General features: G+C 40.1%; 2 protein-coding genes across 4 annotated transcripts in view; one reads left to right on the forward strand and one right to left on the reverse strand.

Annotated features, from left to right (window-relative positions):
- Positions 1 to 725: 725 nt before the first annotated feature.
- On the reverse strand, positions 726 to 15,627 carry LOC115776214 (serine/threonine-protein phosphatase 6 catalytic subunit). 2 transcript variants are annotated; one of them, XM_030723820.1, is made up of 7 exons: positions 15,537 to 15,627; positions 7,851 to 7,946; positions 7,641 to 7,706; positions 7,386 to 7,527; positions 5,161 to 5,240; positions 2,717 to 2,926; positions 726 to 1,579 (listed from the first exon to the last, which is right to left on the reverse strand). In XM_030723820.1, exons 3-7 carry the CDS (start codon positions 7,641 to 7,643, stop codon positions 1,331 to 1,333), a joined length of 684 nt encoding a protein of 227 aa, XP_030579680.1. In that variant the 5' UTR covers positions 7,644 to 7,706; positions 7,851 to 7,946; positions 15,537 to 15,627; the 3' UTR covers positions 726 to 1,330. The 2 variants fall into 2 exon arrangements, with proteins under 2 accessions (XP_030579680.1, XP_030579679.1); XM_030723819.1 differs by lacking the exon at positions 15,537 to 15,627 and adding an exon at positions 10,890 to 11,020.
- Positions 15,628 to 15,669: 42 nt separating this feature from the next.
- The window catches only part of si:ch211-158d24.2 (multiple epidermal growth factor-like domains protein 9), a 49,078-nt gene continuing 40,144 nt past the window's right edge, over positions 15,670 to 24,603 (forward strand). For both annotated transcript variants that reach the window (XM_030723817.1, XM_030723818.1), the window contains exons 1-2: positions 15,670 to 16,350; positions 24,301 to 24,505. In XM_030723817.1, coding sequence (XP_030579677.1) covers positions 15,804 to 16,350; positions 24,301 to 24,505 — 752 coding nt within the window. In that variant the 5' untranslated portion in view covers positions 15,670 to 15,803. The remainder of the gene's footprint in view (positions 16,351 to 24,300; positions 24,506 to 24,603) is intronic.

The following is a 24,603-nucleotide window of genomic DNA, read 5'->3' on the forward strand; positions in this document are numbered from 1 at the left end:
CTCTAATTCACACAGGATCAGTACACATACAGGCTCAAATATTCACATACACTTAACTTAATCATTTAATAAGTGGTGTGGAGGGTTCTACAATGTCTTTTAACTTGACCTCTAACCATCTTGAACCCTGTGTTGCCTGTAATGCATCCATCAGTGTGTGAATGTTGGATAAAAGTGCTGTGTGACTGTGACATGTAGTAGAAAGTGCTTTGGCTGCTCAAACTGAGTGGAAAGGTGCTATTAAAGTACCGGTCATTGTAGTGCATCTGCTATAAAGCAGAAAAGAAAAACCACGTGTTGGCATCAGGAGCATAAACTGTTTTATCTTTTCTGTCATGCCTTCAGAAAAACAAAAACCTCTTCTGTTTATTACCTTTCTGATCAAGTTGGTGTCATTATCATTTAAAAGCATGAAACTTCAAATGGATAAAATTATGATAGAATTTTTACAACCCTGTCTGTCAAAATGACACATTAATTTGTTCATGCTCTGAGTCCATCCAGTATATGTTGAACTGTGACCTGGTATCTAACCTTTAGGTTCTTCTTTCCATGAATGAATAACATTCCATAAAGTGAAGTGTTTGGCAGCCCTAGCATTGCAGCACCACAAGTTCGAACCTCACAAGTATTATGATGAAGCCTGGAGTTATTTTTGACCCCTCACCCAAGCATCAATTTTTAACTAGAATTTTTTTTATATTTCTTTATTTAAATTCAACACACAAAAATTATAATTACAAGAGTAAATTGTGGAAAGTTACAGAGAATCTTTTGGGTACCATAGGTTTAACAATACTAATATTTCCAACAAAATGGGAAAGAATACATTTTATTTCACACATGAACTCTGAGGTTTACATATTTATTCATTTTACAGATCACGAGGTGTGTACATCTTGAAATATGTTATACTAGATGCAACATTTCCTTTTGTGCAGTGCTTTTTCCTCTTACACGCAGCTGTAATACATAAGAAAATAAAATAGAAGAGTCTTTCGAACACTGCATGCGCAGTTTGCCCAGCAGTGAACTTTCATGTTGATTTATAAATATGAACATTTGACAGGGGTCAGCTGACTTCCATCCTTCCTCTAATACAATAGCAGTACAACGCAGCTCAGCAAGCCACCTTTGCTGTAATGATTTAAGCTGCAGAATAATGGCATTAAATGCACAAAGTGGGAGTAGCAATTGACAGTTGGCACCAAAAATGCACTCTAGATACTCTAAATGTACTAAATGTATATGGGTTCTCAAGTGCTGATACCACTGTCCCAGTCAGCATTGTGCAACGCACAAATGGCTGTGTGTTTGAGCTTTAACCCGCTTACAGGAAATAAGGTGTTGTTGTTCGGGGCGGGATGACTCTTTCAGAGTCAGGCACTGCTCTGAAGAGCTTTGGCTCTCTTGTGTTAGCATCTTTGAAGACCATGATGGAGGCAATGTTGCCACAGCGATAGCAGTAGTTGGGAGCTGACCACACGGTCACCAGCTTCTCGTCAAACATGAACTTGTACCCTTCGTGGACAAGTTGATGAGCCCTGCAGATCAGCCTGAGGTTGTTGATGTGGACAAACTGCAGTTTTTAGAAAGAAAGAACAGAAGAAAAGGAAGAGGAAATGAAACCGTTAAAACCCCAAAACAAGGCTACTATAATCTTTTTGCTGCTGCCAAGAACCAATTCAGTTTGGAGAAATTCACAACGCAAAAAGCTACACATTTATACAAGCCATTAAGCTGCTTAATATATCTTTTTAACCTAATGTTACTATAAACTGTTTTGTTTTTTTAAACACACATGAAACAGCTTGAAAGAATAGATAAAAGGTAAACACAGCTTCACTTCAGCTGTTCAACTGATATCCATCCATTCATGTTAACTTATTAAAGTAGGCTACATAATTCATATCAAGTTTAATTTAAAGTGTCTCTGGCACTCTGACAGCTGTATGAGTACTTCAAATACAGGAGTACATGTTAATCCAGCTACGGTCCCCGGACAATGATGCAATTCCCACTATAGTGTCCCTCTGCTGACCACCAGAACACAACAGGACATAACACTGCTGCAGCTTCAAAAGGCCATTTTCACAGTTCACAGCAAACACAGTAAAAATGATTGGTTGAAGTGTCTGTAAAACACAGCTCTGTGATTATGAGGTTTGTGATATCAGGCTAAGCAGAGCTTTTGTAGATGGGGTTGTTGTGGTTGATATAAGTGTAGTAAACCAGTCTGTCCTATTCAAATTCCTTTCACTGTTACCTTCCTATCTTTGGAAACAGTGTGTATAACGTGTGTTGTGATTATCACCAATACACCTTAGAGTGATGTCATGGCCATCAGTCACTGAGTCAGTAACCTCATCAGTGCCACTTACCCAATTTACTAAAGCAAGAACACATTAGAGAAACACTAAGTTTGGCTCAAACAGCGAGTGAGACTCCTCACTGTTCTTCTCAGTGGAGTCTCCCCATCTCCATGTTATCAGCATGATAATTTGGGGGGGGGGGGAGACTATGGGCAAATGTAGCACATGGATTAAACTAATTTGTTTATACAGCTGGGAAATTGTTTAGTTGTCAGTGGGCTACAGTAATGCCAGTACTAAGCAAGTGCATATTTTTACAGCTTTTATTTTTACACCTGAAAACACTCTAAAAACCCATTTTAATGTTAACAGCGCCTTTAATACACAAATATCAAGAAACCAACCTCATTTGTGACCTTGGCCCCAAAAAGCCAACCAGCTCCTCTGGGGCTGATGGCCCAGGTGTCCACATCTTCAGGGTCTGACCACACCAAATCACAAAATGCTCCTTTGTGGGGGATTTCCTGGTTCCGCTCAATGGTTCGAATTTGGTCTAGGGTCTTTATGTCTGGAGACAGGCCTCCATGGACGCACAGGATTTGCTCGTCCATCAGCTGGAAGAAAACAACACAAAACAAATCGTTAGGAATCACAGATACACTCTTTGCACACAAGCACACATTAACTTTTGTGAGCCAGGAATCTGTGTGGGATCCTGTGCTACATGGCATATAGGTGCTCCATTATGCTGAAGCAAGATTTCTACTCCTCTCTGTGACTTCATCCAAATTCCCCAAATCAAATTCAACTTCCAGTTTTGACATAGTGCAGGAGATCAACCATGTGTGACAGATGGATGACAGAATGCAATTTGCATGGAGTGTCTTAAGAGTGACAAGAGGAATGGTGTGTGTCTACAGAAAGTAATTACTCAGAAGGCAATAGTGGAAAAAGTTAACACAGACATCAAATATAACATAGATGTAAAAGAACTCAAAAGTTATAAGATCGTCAACCTTGTTGCTTAGAAATGGGTCATTTTCAGAGAGCACAGGACCCACTGGAATGGCATGCAAGAAGAAATGAATTATATCTAAGTCTATTGAAAAAAAGATCAGTTTCTTGGTTAATAACAGCAAAGTGACACAGTGCCAGTGATGAGGAGAACCGTTTAAAATAAACACTTTGAGAACCCTGTTGCTGTAAATTGACACAAAATAAATAAAAGTGAACTTAAAACTGAACCAAAAACAATCAAAATGCATTAATTTCTAAGATTTATCAGATTAATCAGGAAAGGGACACCATTAGACAAGAAAAACATTCGCACAAAGCATTAGTCAACATTACTTATGTGCCATTCTGACAACTCATTTTAACATTTCTTTCATTATATTTTTACCAGTTTCAAAAACAGCCACCATCCATTTGCTCTTATTTTGGAAGTTCAGTTGGTTATAACCATCCCTTCCCGTCTCATGTTTTCTCATAGTCTTTGACCCACTATTTTGAGTTTTTGTATCCTTGGTTCAGTTTTTTGGTTTGCATTTACTTCCTTGTGTGTTTCAGTTTAACCTAGCTTCCCTAGTGTTCCATTGCACTTTGTTGTCAAGTCTTCATCTCCGTGTCTTTCCCTGTTTAGTTGCTCCCTGTTCATTTTGATAGTCTGTCATCTATGGTACTTTGCATTTAGTTTTACTAAATGACACCAAAGGTGTCTACAAGCCAAGCATCCAGACGGGTCCCGTCTTCCCTGCTGCTGGCCTCGTCCAACCTTGTGAGAACTCCCATCTTCTCCTTCACCACCAGCTTCTGTCAGGCCACAAGAGGGTCCTTGTCATCATCATCAATCCCCTCCTTCACCTCCTCGACCATCTGACAAGCTCCACCTGCACTATTGGCTCCCTACTTGCCTTCTATTGGGAATTTGCCCATACTGTTGGTCACCACGGCACCCTCCGGAAGAATTGCTTTATCCCTTCAATTGTTATTCTGCTATGCATGGCCCCCAGGCTGAATCCCAGAACTGTCTCTTTGCTTTGCCTCACGGCCAGGTGAACTGTAATTTCTGCTTTTTGCGGCCCCTCCCCATTTCCTTTATAAATTTTTTTGTCTCCTTCTGGTTTATTCCAAGAACGCTGCATTTGGGTCCACTAAATGTTGTCCTTCACACAGAATTTCATGACATATACCTCATTCACACTCATTAATACAGCACTTTATGTCACAGTCACACCTACGGCCAAATTACAATCAGTACCGTGACATCACTCACTGGTTTTGGACACAGAATTTTGAAACTAAGCTTGGCTGGAAAAGCCCGTTCCACCAGTTAGAAAGTGGCTAGATGCTTTCTAACTGTGTAGCTCACAGCTCAAAATATCTACTTATTAGTGTTATGTAACAGACTAATAAAACTCTAGACTTTCACTCACCAAAACTTTAGCACAAACTTCTTGGATGGTCTATACATTACAACATGTCATATCATTAGTTAGATAGGTGCCAGTTGCAGTCCAAGATGGAGTTGCAGGATAGGAGGCTCACTGAAGAGGCACTTGACTATTTTGCTCTGTTGTTTATGTGTCACAAAGAACTTATTGTTTAATAATTTTTTTAAGAAAGTGTATAAGCCTTAATTTCACAAAGAGCACATGCATGCACGGATCTGCTGGTGCACATCAGTTTCGCTTGGCCCATGTGCCAGCTGCTGATGAAGATATTTTAGCTTCACTTCTAGAGAGCTGTCACTTTTATATGCATAATTCTTTCAAAATATGAGCAGCTGTCATGTATCTGGACAAATCTCATAACCAGTACAAAGTATATTTAATATTTCAATACTCACAGCTGCAACGGTTAACATGTCGAAGACTTTGGTGCAATAACGCCAGGCATTTGCATTCCCATACTTAGTCTGGCACTCATCTATAAGAGTAAAAAAGTGAGATGAATGACAACAAAGTCTGCAGGTGCGCAGATCGTCACTAATATGGTGAGCAGATAAATCTGCTGAACTTATTCAAGTCACTTTTATTTATATAGTGTTAATTTGAAACCGTCACCTCAAGCTACTCAGATACAAATAAAACAAAATTTTCAATTTTTCATTACATATTAATAAAAAAAGGCCAACTCATTAACGCATTCAATACAAAGTCATTTTGATCTCGTTGAAGAAATTTCCCCAGTGCCTTGAAAAACGATTTGCCCTCTGCCTGATTTCTTTTTTGATCTCATTTTTCTGTTGGTTTTGCTTGTTTGTCACACTTACATGTTTCAGATCAAATTATGATATTCGACAAAGATAACCTGACTTAACAGTTTTTAAGTGATGATTTCATTTATTAAGAGAAAAAAAAAATCAATCCAAACCTACCTGGCCCCGAGTGAAAAAAAAAAAAAAGAAACAGTAATTGGTTGGGCTGCACTTACAAGCAAGAATTGCAATCAAGCATTTGTGATAACTGGCAATGAGTCTTTCACATCACTGTGGAGGAACTTTGGCCCACTCGTCTTTGCAGAATTGCTTGAATTCAGCAACACTGGAGGGGTTTCCACCGTGAACAGCCAGAATATTTTCCCAAAAATCTTGAGGATCCTCAAGATGTTTTTATCAAATATGAGACAATTCTGTGTGTTCTTTTTGGTCAGCAGTGAGTTTTGCCTTGGAACTTTCCTATTTTCGGCCTGCAGTTCTTAAGATGTTGTTTTGGGTTCTTTTGAGACCTCCTGGGTGGATCATTAATGCGTGCTTGGAATAATTTTGACAGGCTGGATACTCCTGGGAAGGTTCACCACTGTTTTTGCAATTTCTGGATAATGGCTGTAACTATGGTTTGCTGGAGGCCTTAGAAATTACTTTGTAACCCATTCCAGACTCAGACCGAGCTTTCATACTATGAGACGTGTGAACGAAATATAGTTTCTCAGGTCTCAGTATAGGTCAAACATAGGATTATAGTAGTAATATACTACAGTATAGTGATAAATAAAATACAATTTAAATAAGTACAGAAAAATAAATAATAAATGGATAGCTGTCCTACTAGATGCGCCCTGTACAGGGTGTATCCTGCCTCTCTCCCTATGTCAGCTGGGATAGACTCCAGCCCCCCCACGACCCTGAACAGGATAAGCAGAAGAGAATGAATGGATGGATGGATGGACAGATGGATGGAAACTAGGATAAGTAAAAATAGACAATACATTAAACTAAAACTAAAAAGCAGGTATAGCAGCGTTCTACTATACCAGCAACAACTTGAAACAGTCTTAAGGTGCAGTGGTGAATTACAAATAGCAGCTGAATATCAAGGTAAGACTGACAGATGACAATGACTTTGTTTCTCATTCGTTCTGGAGTTTATTTAGATTGTGGTATGATGTGTTTGTTTTTGTTTGTTTTTTAGAGCTTTTATCCTACTTGACTTTGTCAGACAGGTTCAATTTAAGTGCTATCTTGAATCAACAGGTCTAGCAGTAATCAGGCCTGTTTGTGGCTAGTGAAAATGTTAGATGTTAGATTCAACTAACTGTCATTGTGCACACAAGGCAGACAACAAAATGATCTTTCCAGATCACTCATCCAGAGACAAGCAGCTCCGGTCATGCAGCCAGAGACCGGCGCTACCGTTAATCACAGTTAATTCAGGACTTCTTTGGGAAAATTACATTTTCCACATTGGGCCAGGTAGGTCTGGATAGCTTTTTTGCCCTAATAAATAAAATCATCATTTAAAAACTGCATTTTGTATTTACTCTGGTTATCTTTGTTTCAGATCAAACAAATGTAATATTGTAATATTTGTTATTCGAATGTGACAAATATGCAAAAAAATAAGAAATCAGGAAAGGGGAAAATCCTTTTTCACAGTACTGTACATTCTATCTATACCCAAAATATAATGAAAAGCATCCTTCAGCTTTACAAGTTATTTCTTTTGTTTTATGTCTGGTTGGTTTTTTTTTTGTTTGTTTTGTTTTTATTCAGACACAATCTGTTATTTCTAGGTTTCAATACAATACAAATACAATCCAATTCATCAAAGAAAAAAGTGAATCAAATCTCACCATAAAAGCCATAAACTTGGGTGATCTGCCTGCTCTCATGGTTTCCACGTAGAAGAGTGATGCGGTCAGGCCATTTGGCTTTCAGCACTAGCAGGTAGGTGAACGTCTCCAAGCTGTAATACCCTCGGTCAACAAAGTCGCCCTACAGATGACAGGGGTTTATGAAAGACACTGTCCCATCACACCTGTTAAACAGAATCAATTAAGAATGCTGCTTCTAAAAGTTTGCTTCCTTCTATTAACTTGAGAACTAACCATGAAGATGTAATTTGTGTCTGGAACCTGGCCACCAGTTCGGAAGAGTTCACAAAGATCATAAAACTACAACACAAAGACATAAACACTTAGGTATTTATTCATTCATTTATTTACAGGACAGACCAACATTAAGAAGATGAACAATATGATAACAGTCAGGGTACACGTGTTGCTTAGAAACAGAGTGTTTAGAGACACCATTTTTACCTGTCCATGTATGTCCCCACACACTGTTACAGGAGTAGAAACGGGCTGCACATTGGACTCCTCCAGCAGAAGATCACACACATAGTCACATAATCTCTAGACAGATCACAGCATAACAGACATAAAACATAAAGGTTTAGCCATTCAGTATTTATAAATAAGACCAATTTTATAGCAGAAGTATGAATCTTCAATGTCTTAAGCTTGTGGGAACATAAAGGGCCAAAAGATTAGATTAGATTGAATTACTTTGACAAACATAAATCAGGCTTAAACTGTGAAGTAAACCCCAGGTAGCAAAGATACAATGAAATCTGAACAATTACCCAAATGCTGTGCAGTTTCAATAATTTTTTTTGATAGTAACTGTAAACAAAAATCTTGTGCCACCCCTCAATTCTTTATTTTTTACTAGGAAAATGGGGAATAGGTGGAGCCATTTCTTGAAACATGTGTAAACATATATTGAAATATAGTATTTTAGGCAAAAATAGAATTTTTACAAATTTTAAGAGCCTGTAAGTCAACATTTGATTTATTTATTTATTTATTTTTGGTTTGTTCTTCAACACAGCCTGAACTTTCTTAGGCAGGTTTTCTAGTAATTTCTTTAAGTAGTCTTCAGGAAGAGTTCTCCAGGCTTCTTGAAGGATATTTCAAAACTCTTCCTTGATTGTTGGCTGCCTTTTGTTCTGTTCTGTGTCTAGATGATCCACGGTGCTTCAATAATGTTGAATCTGGGATCTGGGGAGACCAATCAACGATTGATAGTGTTCTACTGTACATGTTCTATCCCAGCGGGATAGTGTTTGGAATCGTTCATACGGAAAAAGGAAGGTGACCAAATGCATCTCTCAGGTCTTTGCTGGATTTTTTCCCCCCATTTCCTAAGGACATGACTTTCAGATACTGTTCATCTGCTGAAATTAGTTTTGTAGGGCTGGCACATTTGTCCAGTTTCCTCAGTTTTTTTAAAAGGCACACTGCACACCATGCCAAGATTTATTTTTGCAACAGGCTGCTAGTAACAGAGTGCATAAAGATATATTTTAAACTTGGTTCTTTGCAAAGTTGTCTTCTATGCTAAGCTGTCTTCTTCAGGCTTTTACACAGTACTGTATAGCATGTTTAGTCCTTTTCTGAAACAGACCAATTATAAAGCACTTTGAGTCCTTCCTGTTTGTGGATAGTTATCACATTTAAAAGGATCCTACTTTGAAAATAGCTCAAACAACTGGCAGCTTAATAGCTTTGAAAACAGCACAAGGAAATGAAAAATAATAAAGTTTCAATTTGATTTTGACTGAAGTCCTGCAGAGCTGGTGGAGAAAGCAAACAAATCTGTGCACACACAATTCTCAATTTTCCTCAACAGCTTTAGATTTTAGATTTTTTGGATTTAGAATACATAACAAAGTTAAGCCATTTATATGTAGACATCCACACTAGACACCACCACAATTGAGAATCAGCAAAATTATGAGGATAAATTTTGAATTCATCTATTTTTTTTCTTTTTTTTTGGCCAAAGTGATAGGGAGCCACTGAAGATGGGCAAAAGAGCTACTTCAGAGCCACAGTTCAAGACTCCTGCTTTTGCTGACATAAACATGTCAGCAAACTCTGTTCCAGCTTTTTGCTGACTTGGATTGCATTTACAATCCAAGTCCAATCCAAATCCAAGAGTTGCCACTATGTTTTTTTTTTTTTTTCCAGGATTCAGAATTAGTACCCTGCAAACAACAAATCCAAGCATATCTTCCATTTGGACAGTAACTATTGGAAGGCTATCTTCCATATTGGCAACAGGAATGACACGTTATTTTCTTATGTGGCAGAGAACCACCTGTGATCTGTTACTGACTGGCTCCAGTCCTGACATTTTTGCCTAAACCCAAGCATGTAACAGGAACCCTCACCAAGCAACAAACACTAGCCAAACAAAGGCAGTCTGTGTTGCTGTATGTGGAATACACATAACCTTTACTCACTGCTGGCCTGCTCCTGAAAGTAATGAATCATTTAAATGCTCATCTAGCAGGCTTGTGCAGGGCATGACATAAATACAAAAAGGTTGGGAATCTGCACAGCAGCAAGATGCTGAGTGAAAGGTGCCAAGACTGTTGCAGTTAGCATATTCATGAAGCATGGGTACTGGGTACAGATAAGGTCTGTATATAACCTAAAGGTTGGAAGGTTGACAGGTCGCTTAAAAAACTCATTGTAGCCAACCAGTGATGTTGACAGTAACTGAAAGACTGTTTTCTTCAAATTTTCACATTCATTTTAAGTGCACACTAATTAGTTTTCTTTCATAGACCACTGAACAGATCAACTCTGGGCAAGACTCGTGTTTTCACAGGGACTGTCACCAACTATAAAGCGACTGGAGCTGTGACCGCATCCATACACCTCAGTTCCTTTGAATATTATGTATCATCACTTGCTGTCTCTCGGAGGGCAAAAACAACACCGATAGTTTACAAATGCTGGGAGCCAGAGTCAGCTGCCCCTTGTTAGGTGAATAACCTGCAGGAGGAGATGAACCTGTCACAGCTTGTTACTATATAAATTTAAGTGAGCTTTAAAGGATCTAAAATAGTACTCTTGGTCACTACGACTGCTTTTAAAGTTCTTGAAGTTAGAGTGTTATGCGTTATCCAAAAACACAAACCCACGACGCGCTAGCTAGAGGGAGCCCTGTGAGTCTCTGGAGGTACAGTTACAGGCAGCGGTCAGACCGAATGACAGCAGCTAGCAGCACCGCCTCACTGTTGATATGTGGTCCCTTCAGAAAAATAACATTCCCTCAGGACACTGTCGTTCGTGCTTCATTAACATCTGCCAGGCCAGTTTAACTTTTATTCTGCTGCAACAGCTAAGCGCCATCATTTTTTACTGACTAAAATGGTGAAATCAACAGGCTAGCATCACTAGCTAGCTGAAGCTAATTTAGCTCTTCCAACAGACAGCAGCAGCTAGACTGCGCCACCAGTATCTGCTCACAACAGGCGAAAACGTCAAGAAAGTCCCATTTACCTTAAGGTCGTTTTCTGGGAGGTATTTACACTGTTTTGCGATCTCTGCATATTTATCTAAATCTAGAGGCGCCATTATACTCAGCGAGTTATATACGTCACTTCCTGGAACACTTTTTCTCTAACTTTATTTCAAATTGTTCACAAACAGAAACCGAAATATGACCGCATATACGACTCTGTTACTTTGAACTATTACTGCATTAACATTCCCATATTGGCCGAGGAAAATCAAACAAACAACAACAACAACAAAAAAAAAACACCTTCATCGGTTATTCCAAGACAGCTTTCCATGGTGGAACGATGAATTCTGTGTTTACGCCCCCTCACAGATCCTTTAGTTTAAAAAAACAAACAAACTTGTTATTTTAATAAATATGTACTGCAAGAGAAATTGTATTTCGTTATGATATATGTTATATATATATATATATATATATATATATATATATATATATATATATATATATATATATATATATATATATATATATCCAATCTCATTGTACATCCTGTATAATGACAATAAAGGCATTCTATTCTATTCTATTCTATGTGTGTGTGCGTGTGTGTGTGTGTGTGTGTGTGTGTGTGTGTGTGTGTGTGTGTGTGTGTGTGTGTGTGTGTGTGTGTGTGTGTGTGTGTGTGTCTTACCACCACTTGGCATATAAGTTACCACCACAGAAGGACAACTCTGGACAACTCTGATCACCCACTTTATAACATTTTTATGGAACAAAAAAAACCCTAAAACATCAGTAATGGAAGTCTCCTCGTACGCACAGCCATCAGGCTTTTAAATTCTAAAACAAATAGCAGATGAGTTATGCCAGACATGGATTTCCCTTTGGGATCAATAAATTTATTCTTATTCATGAAAGAAGATCTCACTGAATTAAAGAGTGGTATTATAATAGGATGCCACAACTCCAGCCCCCCCAACCTTGAACAGGATAAGCAGAAGTGAATGGATGGATGAATGGAAGGATTTAGGAACCACGTCAACTCAGTCACAAAGTGGCTTAACAGGTTGCTGAGGCACAGTGTGTAAACATCACCTACGCTGTGCTAATTCATTAACTGTAAAGTTCCAAACCTCCTCTAGCACTAACATCAGCTCAAAAACTGGGAGCTTCATGGCATGCATTTCCATGGCCAAGCAGCCATGCCTAAATAACTGTAATAATTGCATAAATAGTTCCATGTTTATTTAATTGTTATTATTTTTTTTATTATATACTTTTTCTTGGTGCAGATCATTTGTATTGCTCACAGTATGCACACAGTGCTTTTTTTGCTATTTATGAATATGGCAAATGAGAGCCTTTGTAATAGTTTGACTTCTTGTTGCGCCATGAGGCCACAAGGGGGCAATAAATTAATCCTAACGCACAGAAGAAGCCTTTCGGATGAGCGATTAAACGTCTTCAAGAAACTTAAAATAAGTCCAGTCGCCCTTTTCAAGCTCCAGAGACTAATGATTATACACTGGCTGCAGAAAACTAAGGCATACGCAATAGCATACCCTCACCTTATATATTGAAACTCAAAGCGTAGTTATGCAATGTGAAACGTCTTCAGCATAGGGGCAAGGTCAACATAACGTGAGGTGTGATTCTCACTTCTACCACTCCCAGGAAGAGGCCAGCAGCAAAGTAGCACTGTGGATAATAAACAGCACTTTATTTGCTTAGCAGCTAAGCAATGCCAAAACAACAAACACAAGCTTTTAGTTGTCTCTCTAGTTACAAAGACTATTTACAAAGTCGTCTCATCTAACAACAAAGATTTCAGGAGTGCAACTCAGGTCTACCAAATTAATTCCAAGCTTCTACTCAGGGTTCCCGTACAAACACTCAAAGGTACTAACAAACAGCTGTCACTGTTTTAGGTGCAGAAAAAGTAAGGCGGGGGGGGGGGCTCTGACCTGGAGGTAAAGAGGCTTCTGTCCATCCAGTCATCTGATACACACCCAGGAACTTCTTAAAACCATCCAATCAGCAGTCTCCACCTGTCATCTCATCCCCCCCCCCCCCCCCCCCCCCCCCACACACACACACACACACACACACACACACACACACACACAAACACCTTGGGTGGAGGAGAAAGAGCTGCACACTAGCAAACACACTCTAATAGGGAGGAACCAAAAATATAAGCAAACATGGCACATGATGATGGGTCATAACAACCCCCCCCCACCCCACCCAAAAATCAAACATAGCTCTCCTAAAAGAAATATTTGATTCATGATCAGGACAGAGCATCACCTGTGATGTTTTCTAAGCCTTTATTATAGCAAATTTCCAAGTTGGAAATTTTGGAGTAGCAAAGACCAGCACATGAGATACTGGCTGCTTTTCTGCCAACAATTTGAGGCAAAAACATAAGAGGATTGTGGTCAGAAAACACAATGGTTGGAGCTGGGGCCAAGGCAAACCTCAAAATGTTGCAATACCGGTATTAAGGCCAGGGTCTCTTTTTAAATTGTACTGTAGTGTGGTTGGTGTTTCTTTTATTTGTTTATTTATTTTTTGAGAAGTAACCAATTGGATGGTAAATGCCACGCTTATCTTCCAGCAGGAGCCCTGCATCATCCCCCACAGCACTGGCATCCACCTCGAGTTTGAATGGGCACATTAAATCTAGAACGGCAAGCAGAAGAGCTTCAGAGGAGAGCTTTGGTAGCCGTTGAAACAGCATATAAATAAACATTTGAATTCTTCAAGCCTGCACCATCTAACAAACATGAGACAACACAGTAAATAAAAGGCGAGTGGGGCAGCTTTTCTTAAATTTTTGCTGTTTAACTTTCTTGCCATAAATTCAACATTAGTGTAATACTGAAGATATTATCTATAGGTATGCTGTGGAATGAAGGTGATATTAGTGTAAAGTGTAAAGCTGTTTTCTTTGTTGTTTTTTTGTACTGTACTGTACCTTTCAGGTGGGAGTTGCTGGGTATCCTGTTGGCAAGACTGCCGCTCTTACTGGGCAATACAAGCAAGTTCAAAAGAAAACTACACCTCATCTCTAGTGGTCCAAGCCGACACCTGTGTGTCTAACATTTTCTTTCTTTTTCTGTCTCCCAATTCACTCTCAGCACAGGAACCACACGATTCACAGGAGGAAATTGGAGTGAGGCTGTTTCAACGGACCCTCAGATTCAATTCCCTGAGTTTTTCAAAGTTTATCCACTTTTATGAACATATAACAGCAGTAACAACAGAGAAAGGACACAGAAAACTATGAAATGCTATTCATTTTTCCTCGTTTAAAGAGTTAATGAATTCATTGTGGTAACTAACTGCAACGTAAAAGACAGCATACATCAAACCAACAAGTCCTCCAATTCAAACGACAGTATCAGTCGCTTATTTGATCCTATACTTGAGCAGAGCCCTCAGAGAGTGAGCAGGGATTCAGAGTAGACCAGATAGATCCTGAAGTGTGGAGCAGACAGCTGGAATATGTGAAGAATAGAGAGTCAGAACTGTGTTTTTCTGTAATTAGTACTCAGTAAATGCACTGATGTGCAATAGTCTTACACCACAAAAAGTAAGGAAATTTGTATTTGGTCGATTATTGCTTGTAGCGTCTTGGATTTTAATCTTATATCGTTGGAAAGCCTGTTAGTTCCCCTTAAAATGTGCCTTTTTTTTTTTTTTTAAAGGAGAATGCATTTGTGGGTTGAACAGCAGAGTTGAGTATGTGGGTTGTGCCCATTAAAAACTTGCCAAATACTTAGCGGAGAAGATTCAGTTTTATCTAATGCAAATTCACAACAGCAGACACCTCAATGCGCTTTACATCGTCAGGGAAAAAGACCCTACAGTATTAGAAAGAAACCCCAACTTTGGCAGGTAACAGGTGACCATCAGTGATGGCAGCTGGCAGCAGAAAGATTCAGTGCATTGCATTTCTTCACAACCAGTTGTCCCGTTTTGGGTGAAAAGGACAAACTAAAAACAAAAATTATATTTCATTTGTTACTGGTTTTGTTGCAGTAGTACATCGCTTTCCCAAATGTTATATTCAGTACATTTCAGCCTGGGCTTTCTACAGTCAGCTTCCTGTTTGATACCTGCCTCACCTGTGCCGTTCATGTCGTGTCATCGTTGAGGAAATTTAATTTGGACTGTAAAACAGCAAAAACGCGTTCATTTCCGCATGTCAGGCGAGAAAATAGACCATGCATAGCTGTAATGCCCCGTTCAACCTTATGTCCAAGTCACCTTTATGTCATCAAGTGTTTTATTGTTCTGCTTTTTACAGCTTTTGAGTAAGCCGAAGATTGGGGTTGCCTTTCAGAAAGAGTATCTCCAGGGTAGGTTTAACGACGCTAGTAAATGTTATAACAGTTAAGAATGTCAACTGTATTATTAAGCATAAACACAGTTATTACAAGGTTATTACATTTTACACAACATAATGTGACTTCTAAATCAAGACACCATTGTAAATTTCCCTACATAAGGGGGCGCATACTGAGGTGTTTTTAAGTGACAAAAAAATAAACTTACATAAGCCACATTATTTTTTACAAAATATACAAAAATGCTTCCCAGTGCGGTCCACTTTATGAATGAAAACTGGTTATAATTTTCGGAGCAGCTGAGACGCTTGATAATTTACAACTTACTGTCTGGAATGTAAAAAGGGACTATCCAATCAACGGGCGCTCGAGCGCCCCAGGGACAGTCTTCCGGGGCTACCATTGGCTCGTCAGCACGTCGATCTGGGCTGTTCGCGCTAGGTTGCAGCGCAGGTGAAGTGTTGACGGTGGTTCATAGGGCAACAAACAGCAGTGTACGCCGCCGGGAGACATCAACGGTGGAGTACACCTCCATTCAGGGAACGGTCTGAGAGAGACCATTACTGGGGCTTACATGGAGAGCTGAGACTGAATATGACGTTAACGCCCTTAATGATGTACATATCTCTGCTTTTGCTATTTATTTTGTATGTATATAGTGGGTTTTCTGAAGCTGCACCCCGCATCGGTACCTACGATGCGTCGTCTATCTCCGGGAAAGCCGGCTCAGCCTCCGATACCTGGGATACCTTCCACACCGACATGCTTCGTACTTTACCCGAGAGCTGGTTCCCTCTCTGGCCTTCAGCCGGACTCGCACCGTTGCCGGCTATTGTTTCAGCTGGCCCATCCACCACCACGGCCACCTCCAAATCGGCAACCACGGACCCGAAACCCACCACCACCAGCACCCTTCACGCCCCTGATGCTGGAATAATCCCAGACACTAAAGAACAAACAACAGGATCGTTTTCCAGACGAACCGGCGTGCGCAAGCGGTCCGCAGACTCGCAAGCATCACTCTTTGCTCCGGAGAAAATGCTGCAGACCATGGTGTCCATGGTTTCCCAGCGCACGGCCAATGACGCCTGGGCTGCGGATAATATCGGCACATCTGTTACCTCAATAGAGAGCAGCCAAGGTAAGTAATACGAAGCACGGCCTTTTCACATGATACGTTTCTGTAGCACAGTCACATCAGTGTGTGGCGTAGGCTTGGATGGTCGCACTGTGGGTTTGACGCAGCCACCGAATGAACCAGATTGCAACAATGGGCAGACGCCTCAGATTGCACAGTGCCCCTTCAAAATAAGCCAGATCCTAAATGCTCCCCATGCACAGCTGTGTCTGTGTGCTAATTTAGAGGTCTTTTAAAAAAATTATTACTATAGGATGAGGTTGACATAGATTACAGTGCTGGGGGGTTGGAGGGGTGGGGGCTTTGAGGGGGTGTGTGATCCTGTTGTTGTTCACTCAGTTTCTCCAGTCACAGAGAATCAATCCAAAGCCTTGCTCCTGTAGGGTCAGAGCAGCCATGTTTGCAGCTGACAGGGAATAGGCTGCTCACATAGCTGCTTCATCCTCTCCATTGTTGTTTGCTTGGCATATTCAGAACAAGGCCATCCAAGCAAAATGGCTAGGCAGGCAAAGCCATGAATGAGCAATGACAGTGGGGGAGTCTGCCCTCCTCCTCCTTCTCTCACACCTCACACACATCTCGGCATCCATGTGTTGTTTTCCCAGTTATCACAATAGCACACAAATGTCCAAAATTCACCTTTAGGAGATGGAGTGTCTTGCCCAAAAAAATGCTTTCATGTTTTCTTTGCCAACACTGTCTATTCCCTATACAAAACCCCCATCCTGGATATCCCTAGGCTACACTGTGTTCTGGTTGTAGCATTATGTACCCCCCCCCCCCTTCCACACACACACACAAAAATCTTCCACAAATGAACACACACCCCGAACCTATGTGTACAGGCTACTGTATTTGACTGATATTGGCCCCTCACACCAGGGGGTTTAATCAGTCATGTTTTTTTTTTACATTGACCCCTTTGTTCTCCTCACTGTGTCCTACCTGATTGTTAGCATTCATCCCAGTGATGCTAGAGGATTAAGAAAGCTGGTCATGGTGTGCTGCAGCCATAAATGGCTACTGGGAAGTCTCCAGATTTGACAGGTTTGGGAGGACACAAGTCAGACTTGAGTTCTGATTGATCTCCTAGTAGATGACCTATCACAGATGCACAGATGTGTAGTGGGATATTTTTAAAGAACATTTACCAGGTTGCCAGTGGCTGTTTAGGGTCACACTTTGGTCACACCCCCTCTTACAGGGAATTTTCACCAATTTGATATACCCAAATGGAAATATTACAACACAAGAGCTGTAATGCTAAAATGCATGTAAGAGACCTGATTTGAAAGGCAACATCGTCGAGTTTCTGAAAGCAGCATTTATCTAAAATACAATCTAACCCTGCCATTAAGTGGATCACTGGTGAACTGGTGGATTTTTTTTTTTTTTTTTGGATGTTAAGAGGTTAAATCATAGCATTGGAGCTAAGTTTTATGCTGGAGATTAACACAGAATAGCCACAACACCTGCCTAATAGTGCATGGATTCCTTAGCTCTGACCTGTTAGGGCGTGGAAATGGAATTTTTGGAGGTGTTCTGTGTTGTCAGGCACCAGCATGTTAGCAGGGGATCCTGTGAGAATTTAGAGGCCGTGTAAACACCCTGGAGTCTTAGTCTTGTTCCTCAAGCCAAGAGGCTGCCACAATCAGGCTGTTGCCACAGGGGGATGGAGGCACGGGGGTCTGCTTGGTCCGCAACAGTGTTCTGGTGGGTGGCCTATGTCAAAATAACATCGACGTCAACATTATCCAAGCCACCTAACAGTGGTTTTAATGTTATGGCCAAGCTTGTATGTACACATACAGATAAGTTGGCCAGTAAAATGGCATATGAACAAGAAAAAATTCTAATGACTAATCAATTGTTTGCAAAAAAATGTATAGATTTTTCCAGTTTCTTTTTCTTTTTATAATGTGTATGTAAAACAGAATGTCTGGGGTGTTAGTCTGCTGGCTGGCATCTCTATCTGAGGTGGTAATTTTGTATTTCTGAACTGGACCATTTTTGCTTTACCTCCTTTTCTGTCATATGTACACTGTTTCAATGCTGGATGCTCATATTAAACATGAGTGATGTTTCAAATAATGAGGTCAGTGTATGTACAAGTAATCCTTGTGAGCCAAAAGCTCAGGCTTCAGACCGCTCTAAACACTCACAGATTTTTCTACTCTTCGCTCTGTAATATTCCTCATATGGTCATCTGCCACAGCTCTGGCTGTGAGTACGAAAGCCTCATAAACCTTTTGTTTATGAGGAACAGCCAATCAGAAGAAAGATGGCTTAAAGCAAATGAAACTAAACAGCTTGCTTCAGTTAAAGAATGAACTGTGAGCCAGGGCCTAGTATATGTTAAATAAGAATGATTTTTAACCTTAAATCATGCAAAACTACTAGAGTCAAAACATGAAGCATGGAACTAGAAACAAGAATAAGTGCACTTTAATGTTGAGGAAGAACTATTCAAACATTTAGGACTATATAAGTAACAAACAAAGTTAAAATTTGGAACTTTGGTTGGTAGCACAGAAACCCCACCCATCTGCTGTTCAGACCTTCTGTTTATGATGGACAGCCAATCAGAAAAAAATTAGCTTAAAGAGTGCAGGAAGAGAGCTAAAGCGGCTTTCAGAGAGTGGATTAATTGAGGTTCTGCTGCGCCCAAGCCCTGTATAAGATAAATAAAGATTATTTTTTAACTGTGATTTATACTCCAGTACAGTGCACAGACAAAAAAAAAAAAAAAATGGAGCAGGAAGTGATCACAGCAGATGCACTTTAAAATCCAATTGAAAAGCAGTAGATTCACCAAACTGCAACCAGTTTACCTGGATCCTTTTTGTGTTAGTGCTGCAGAGCTTGGTGGTGGCATTTTTAGCCATTTTTCCTTTGAAGTCATTTGCTGCACTTTGTCGTACATATGAGGTCACAAATGAAAACTTCAGCTGGCCTTATTTAGATTATCTTCAAAAGCTTCAGCACTCTCTGTTCTTGTAGCGTAAAGGCCACTCACACTATATCATCGCATCATTTGGGTTAACGCCTCGCTCAGGTACCTCTGTACATTCTCTCGCAGGGCAGAGGCCTTACAGACCGATACCGTGTGTTGTTTTTCCACAGTTTTACTTTGAAATATCTCTCAGTAATTCATGAAAGATAATGTGTTTTGATTTTCCAAAAAAAGCTGAAAGCACAGTGATTTTCACCGTCGTGAGGCAAGACACAAGGTAGTTTCTTTTTTCTTTCCCGTTGAACAGTCTTTCGCTGCCTGTGGCTAAATACCAGCAGCCATGCTGTCACAAGCCTTCACAGCGAGTCAAATAGGAGAAAAATGAACCTTGGTTCCTCTTCTCTTTCTCTTCCTCATTGGACACGGATCCAGCCCGATCTAAATCAAACCTGTCGCTGTGGCTTCACAGAATCATCCCACACCTAGAGAAAACTGGGTTTTAAGAATGAACTTTGTGTGTGTGTGCTAGAGGTGATGTGCATTCGCTGGATCTCACACATTTTCAGGCTTGATCAGGGTCGACAGTTCTTTAGCGGGCATTGCTGTAGCAAAGGCCCTGACTGTGTATTCAACAAGCTTGCGTAACCACAGGCCTTTATTAGTTACATAAAACTCCAAGCAGCAGTGGAAGAGGAGTATAATCTGAGTAGGACGCCTGAGCAGGAATGCATTAAAATTCAGCTGTCCTTTCCTCTCTTATTGCTAGCTGAGGTATTATGCGCACACCGCATATAAAAACATGCTGCTCCTGCTCTCTTATTTGTCTGTTTTCTTTGTCTCACTGCTGAGCACAGAATGGAGACAAACAGTCGAGCCTTCAGTCGCCACACCTAGCCTGAGATCAGATGAATAATAGATTGGCACTCTGCACTCTATGGGTTCATCCACATGTCTGTCATTACATCCTCTGCAGAACCCCTTCATATGCAGCACAGTTGCACACTTAGTTTATCATCTTTATTTTAGACTGAGTCTACGAGAGATGAGAATCTTTTTTTTTTTTTTTAAAGCATAAGTGAATCTTGCTTTAAAAAAAAAAAACAATATATTTGCGGTTAGAGAAGCGGCTGAGGAATGAAAAGGTTGCCTTTGAGAAATCTGGTTGAGCAAAGAGAATTAACAACTCTCTGTACTCCTTTAGCACAATGTAGTGGGCAGCTCCCGCTAGAGGGCTGTGGATAGACTAGACAGCTTAAAGTGATTTATGGTGGAAGCCAGGGCAGCTTCTAGTGTCTTTGTTTCTAGGCTTGCTCACATTTTGTCCACTTTCAAACTAAATTTCCCTCCTACTACTGAGCAGAGCAAGTTTAAGTTTAAGACGCGCGTAAGGCAGGTGTCTGTGTAAAGCTTTATTACATTTGCTAGACTAATGACATCGCTTTTTCCAAAACACAGTGCATCACACTTTCCACTGGTCCCATTAGCTGTGTTCACTGTTGTAGCAATGCTGCACTGACAATGAAAACATAATCAATTATAAAAAAGGCTTTAAAGTTCAGGTGCTTAGGAATTATTCATCCAGCCAAGATGCTGAGGCGGCATTGCTACCTTTAGGCATGGAACACAATGGATTTTATCGTCTTCTGTCTGTAAACTTTATCATCATAATCACTTGCATGGAGGTTGTGTGATTGATTTGGTTTGTCAGTCTGTTGTTATGGATTGATTTGCATTAACATTTTTACCAGCTGGTGGTAAATTGAGATAAGAACAGCTGAGATACCATGTGATGTTATCTTGAACATCAAGACAAACTTATCCAGATCCAGGTCTTCTTTTGGATTTATGGACTCAACTTCTTAACAGCCAACAGGGGCCTGTATCAGGAAGCAGTTTAATGACTCAGAGATCATTAATCCTGAGATGAGGGAGACACCAGGGTTTCTGTTCCAGAAAGAGAGTTAACTTAAACTCAAAAAGTCAGTCACCGCAGTAACAGACTCTGTGAACTAAATCTGCTCACTGGCGGGTTTTCTTTAATAAACTCTGAGTTTCTCTCGGACTCTTCCCCTCCTGCTGCACCTGAACCAACTGCACGACACCCCGATTTCTTTCCTCCTTCATAAAGTTATTATCATACAGAAGTTTGCATTTTTGCAAACTCTGAAATCCCAGTTAGACATCAGTACATTACTGTTTTGTCCTTATCATGAGCGCTTTTTCAATCACTCAGTAGTCAGTATATAAGGATGGAGACGACAAATACGTCGCAGATTTCTTATCAGCTCAGAATAAAATCTACAGTCTCCATCTTTCTAACTCTGATTCTGTGGACAGTAATGCAGCTGCAAACATTTACAATACCTTACTGTAGCAATCACTGTTTAATTAAAAATGATCTCTATGCTTTAGACACAGACTGATTAAGAATCAATCATTTGTCATGTTGTAAATGGTCACACTAATGGAAAAATGGCTGTCACAGTTGGGATCTTGGCGATAATGTGAAAATTTGAGTGACAATGAGGCTGCAATAACTTTAAAGGCTCTAAAAGGGAACTAAATATATTTTAAAGTGAGTTGTAAATGCAGCTGCAGTGATCTGAACATTTCATGTTGAAATTTGTTCACAGATTGCGATTTGGTCATTAAATGATGTCAAACAACATTTGAAAGGTACAGAGTCTGGAATTCAGAGCCTTAACCTTTATCATATTTTCCACTGAAAAGCACCTAAATCAGCCTCAGTGGGTTCACCCAGAACCGGATCAGCCCAAAGCTATCATAGGCTCCGTAACAACTCACCAAACCATGTCCGAGTCCACTTGCACAGCAGGACAGATCCACATTGGATAAGGATCACGGATTTGGACTGGATCAGGCCCAGATCCCGTTCAGCTCTGGTCATTTCCCAGTTCATCCATTTATAATGGCTTAATTTTTCCTGACATGATCTATGTTCCTTATTTAAACCAGCTCATCCTGCCAAAACTATACTGAAATATTTAAACTCTATAAAAGGTTAGATATTTCTAATACCATTTTTGCTTTCCAAGTGTTTGTTAAACACTTGGAAAGCCGCCCTGAATTATTTATTTATTTTTTTACTGTTACTGAACCCTTACTGTTAACAGTAACTCAGTAAACCATCTCTGCTGTGGCTGTAAGAGAGTGAAGGCTGAGATTAGATCAGATTAGAAGTGGTTAAACTGGGGAACATTAAAGCTGAGTTTTTCTGTAAATCTCATGAAGTATTTTTATCCAGTAATGGCAGAAGTAATAAAATTTTCAGTAAAATAGTGAGGTTGGTATATTCCATCAGTAGATGCAATTTATACTGAATAGTTATTGAAACAAGAAAATGGTCATAAACTGTTGCAAAACCAGTTTTTATTCAATAAAAAACTGTCTCGAGGCCAGCGTCGCCTAAAGTCTTTTGCTATCTGTGTAACTAATACCACAGTTCCATGAGTAAACTGTGTGTGATCTGTTTCTCCATATTTTGAGTTCAGTTTCTGTCTCCTGCATTTTGTTACATAATTAGATTTAATAATCAAATGTAAAATTAGAATTGCAGCTTCATCTAATGAAAATTCAAGTTGGGTATATCAAACTTTTGGACTTTCTATGACGACGACAGAATGGCACAAGCTGATTGAAATCTGACTCCTCTTCCTCCTGTTTATTTACTTTATCACCGTAGGACTGACACATGTTCATATTCCTTGGTCCACTGAATTAAAATTGAGGCTCTGCTTTCTCTATTCATGCATGTGTTTAACTCAAGGTGGACATGCTCAGAGTTGACTGAACACACTCTGATCAGCTGTTGTGGAAATTGTTGTGAATGGGAAACTAAAAGTTGCGTTAATCAACTCAGAGTTTACTTTTAAACTTTAGTGTAGGTTTAGTTAATGCTCCTTTTATAGCATTTTTACCTGTTTGGATCACCCAAATAGAAAAAGCTTTTAACAGAAAAACTGTTAAGCCAAAATGAATGTATGAGACTTCATTTCAAAGGTAACGTCTTTTAGTCTTTATTTTTTTATTTTGCGTGTGACCAAAACAAAACCCAACCCTAACCCTGACTCTAAACAGCCTGCTGATGACCTGGTGGATGGTAGCAAGTTAATTCGTGGATGGTATGGAGGGAATTGGTAAAGACTATGGTGGGACTGATTAATTGAGTGCTAATTGATGCATTTATTCTTTGGCTTTTATATGTATAAAAAGGTGAGCTGTAATGTGTTACTTGGAAAGTTAATGGACAGATTTTGTGACCTTTAGGCAGAGCCAAGTTAGCTGTTTCCAGCTCACTGCTCCTTGGTCAGGACCCTGAAGTTTCACATTGTAACACAATGGATACCCCACCGTGTCATCTTTCAGTGTGTGGCGTAGTCCCATAGACTTTCATTGACCCCTCAGTATCTAAAGTTAATGGCATGGTACAGCAGGCAAATATAATCTGCTGGTGTTTGCTACTGTTGTGGGACACATAACTGTGGTAAACAAGGAAATGGCAAAGAAGCTTGTTGCAGATGGGAATGTTTGCCGTGTCAGATGTGGGTAACGCAGTGAAGGGATGTATTTTAACTCAAACCGCAATGGTTTTTTTTTGGTTTTTTTTAACTTAATCCTATCAAAGTCATTTTGTTGCTAGACCTAAACAAACAGGGAGTAAAAAGGACAAGTATAGAACTAGCAGGGTGAAGCTGGATGACCAGAGTAAAAAAAAGTTGAATGGGCATGACAAAAAGTTTCGAAAACCAATGTTCGACACACTTACATGTGACTGCAATTGTGGATGTTTGCCATAGCTTTTCAAATATTCAAACAACACAAAATGAGTTAGTGCAATAGTGGACTTGTAGTGGCTATCATTTTATTAAGTGTGGTCAATACCAATATGCACCTGATATGTATTTTACTGCTGTTACCTTTCATACATTATTCAGTCATTCTTTGTCTTTCCCTTTTCACCCCATCCTCCCCTCACTCAGAGATCCTTTGTAACTGCAGCAGTGGTTTTGAGGGGATTTTGGATCCCGACGACTGTGACAAGAGCACGGGGCAGTGTTCATGTGTGATGGGCTACACTGGTCTGCAGTGTGAGGACTGTGAGGAGGAGTACTTCACCAATGGCACCAGTGGCTGCCTGCCCTGTTCCTGCGACTCCTTCGGTGCAGTGCACCCCCTTTGTGACAGGTAAGGCTGCTTTCTCTGTTTGCCCTCAAGGGCAGCCTCTGGCAGAAAAGTCAATTTGTTTGTTGTGTCAACACAACTGCAGAGATGTGACTGTCTTC

Source organism: Archocentrus centrarchus, unplaced genomic scaffold, assembly GCF_007364275.1.
Source record: "Archocentrus centrarchus isolate MPI-CPG fArcCen1 unplaced genomic scaffold, fArcCen1 scaffold_27_ctg1, whole genome shotgun sequence".
Taxonomy (NCBI): Eukaryota; Metazoa; Chordata; class Actinopteri; order Cichliformes; family Cichlidae; genus Archocentrus; species Archocentrus centrarchus.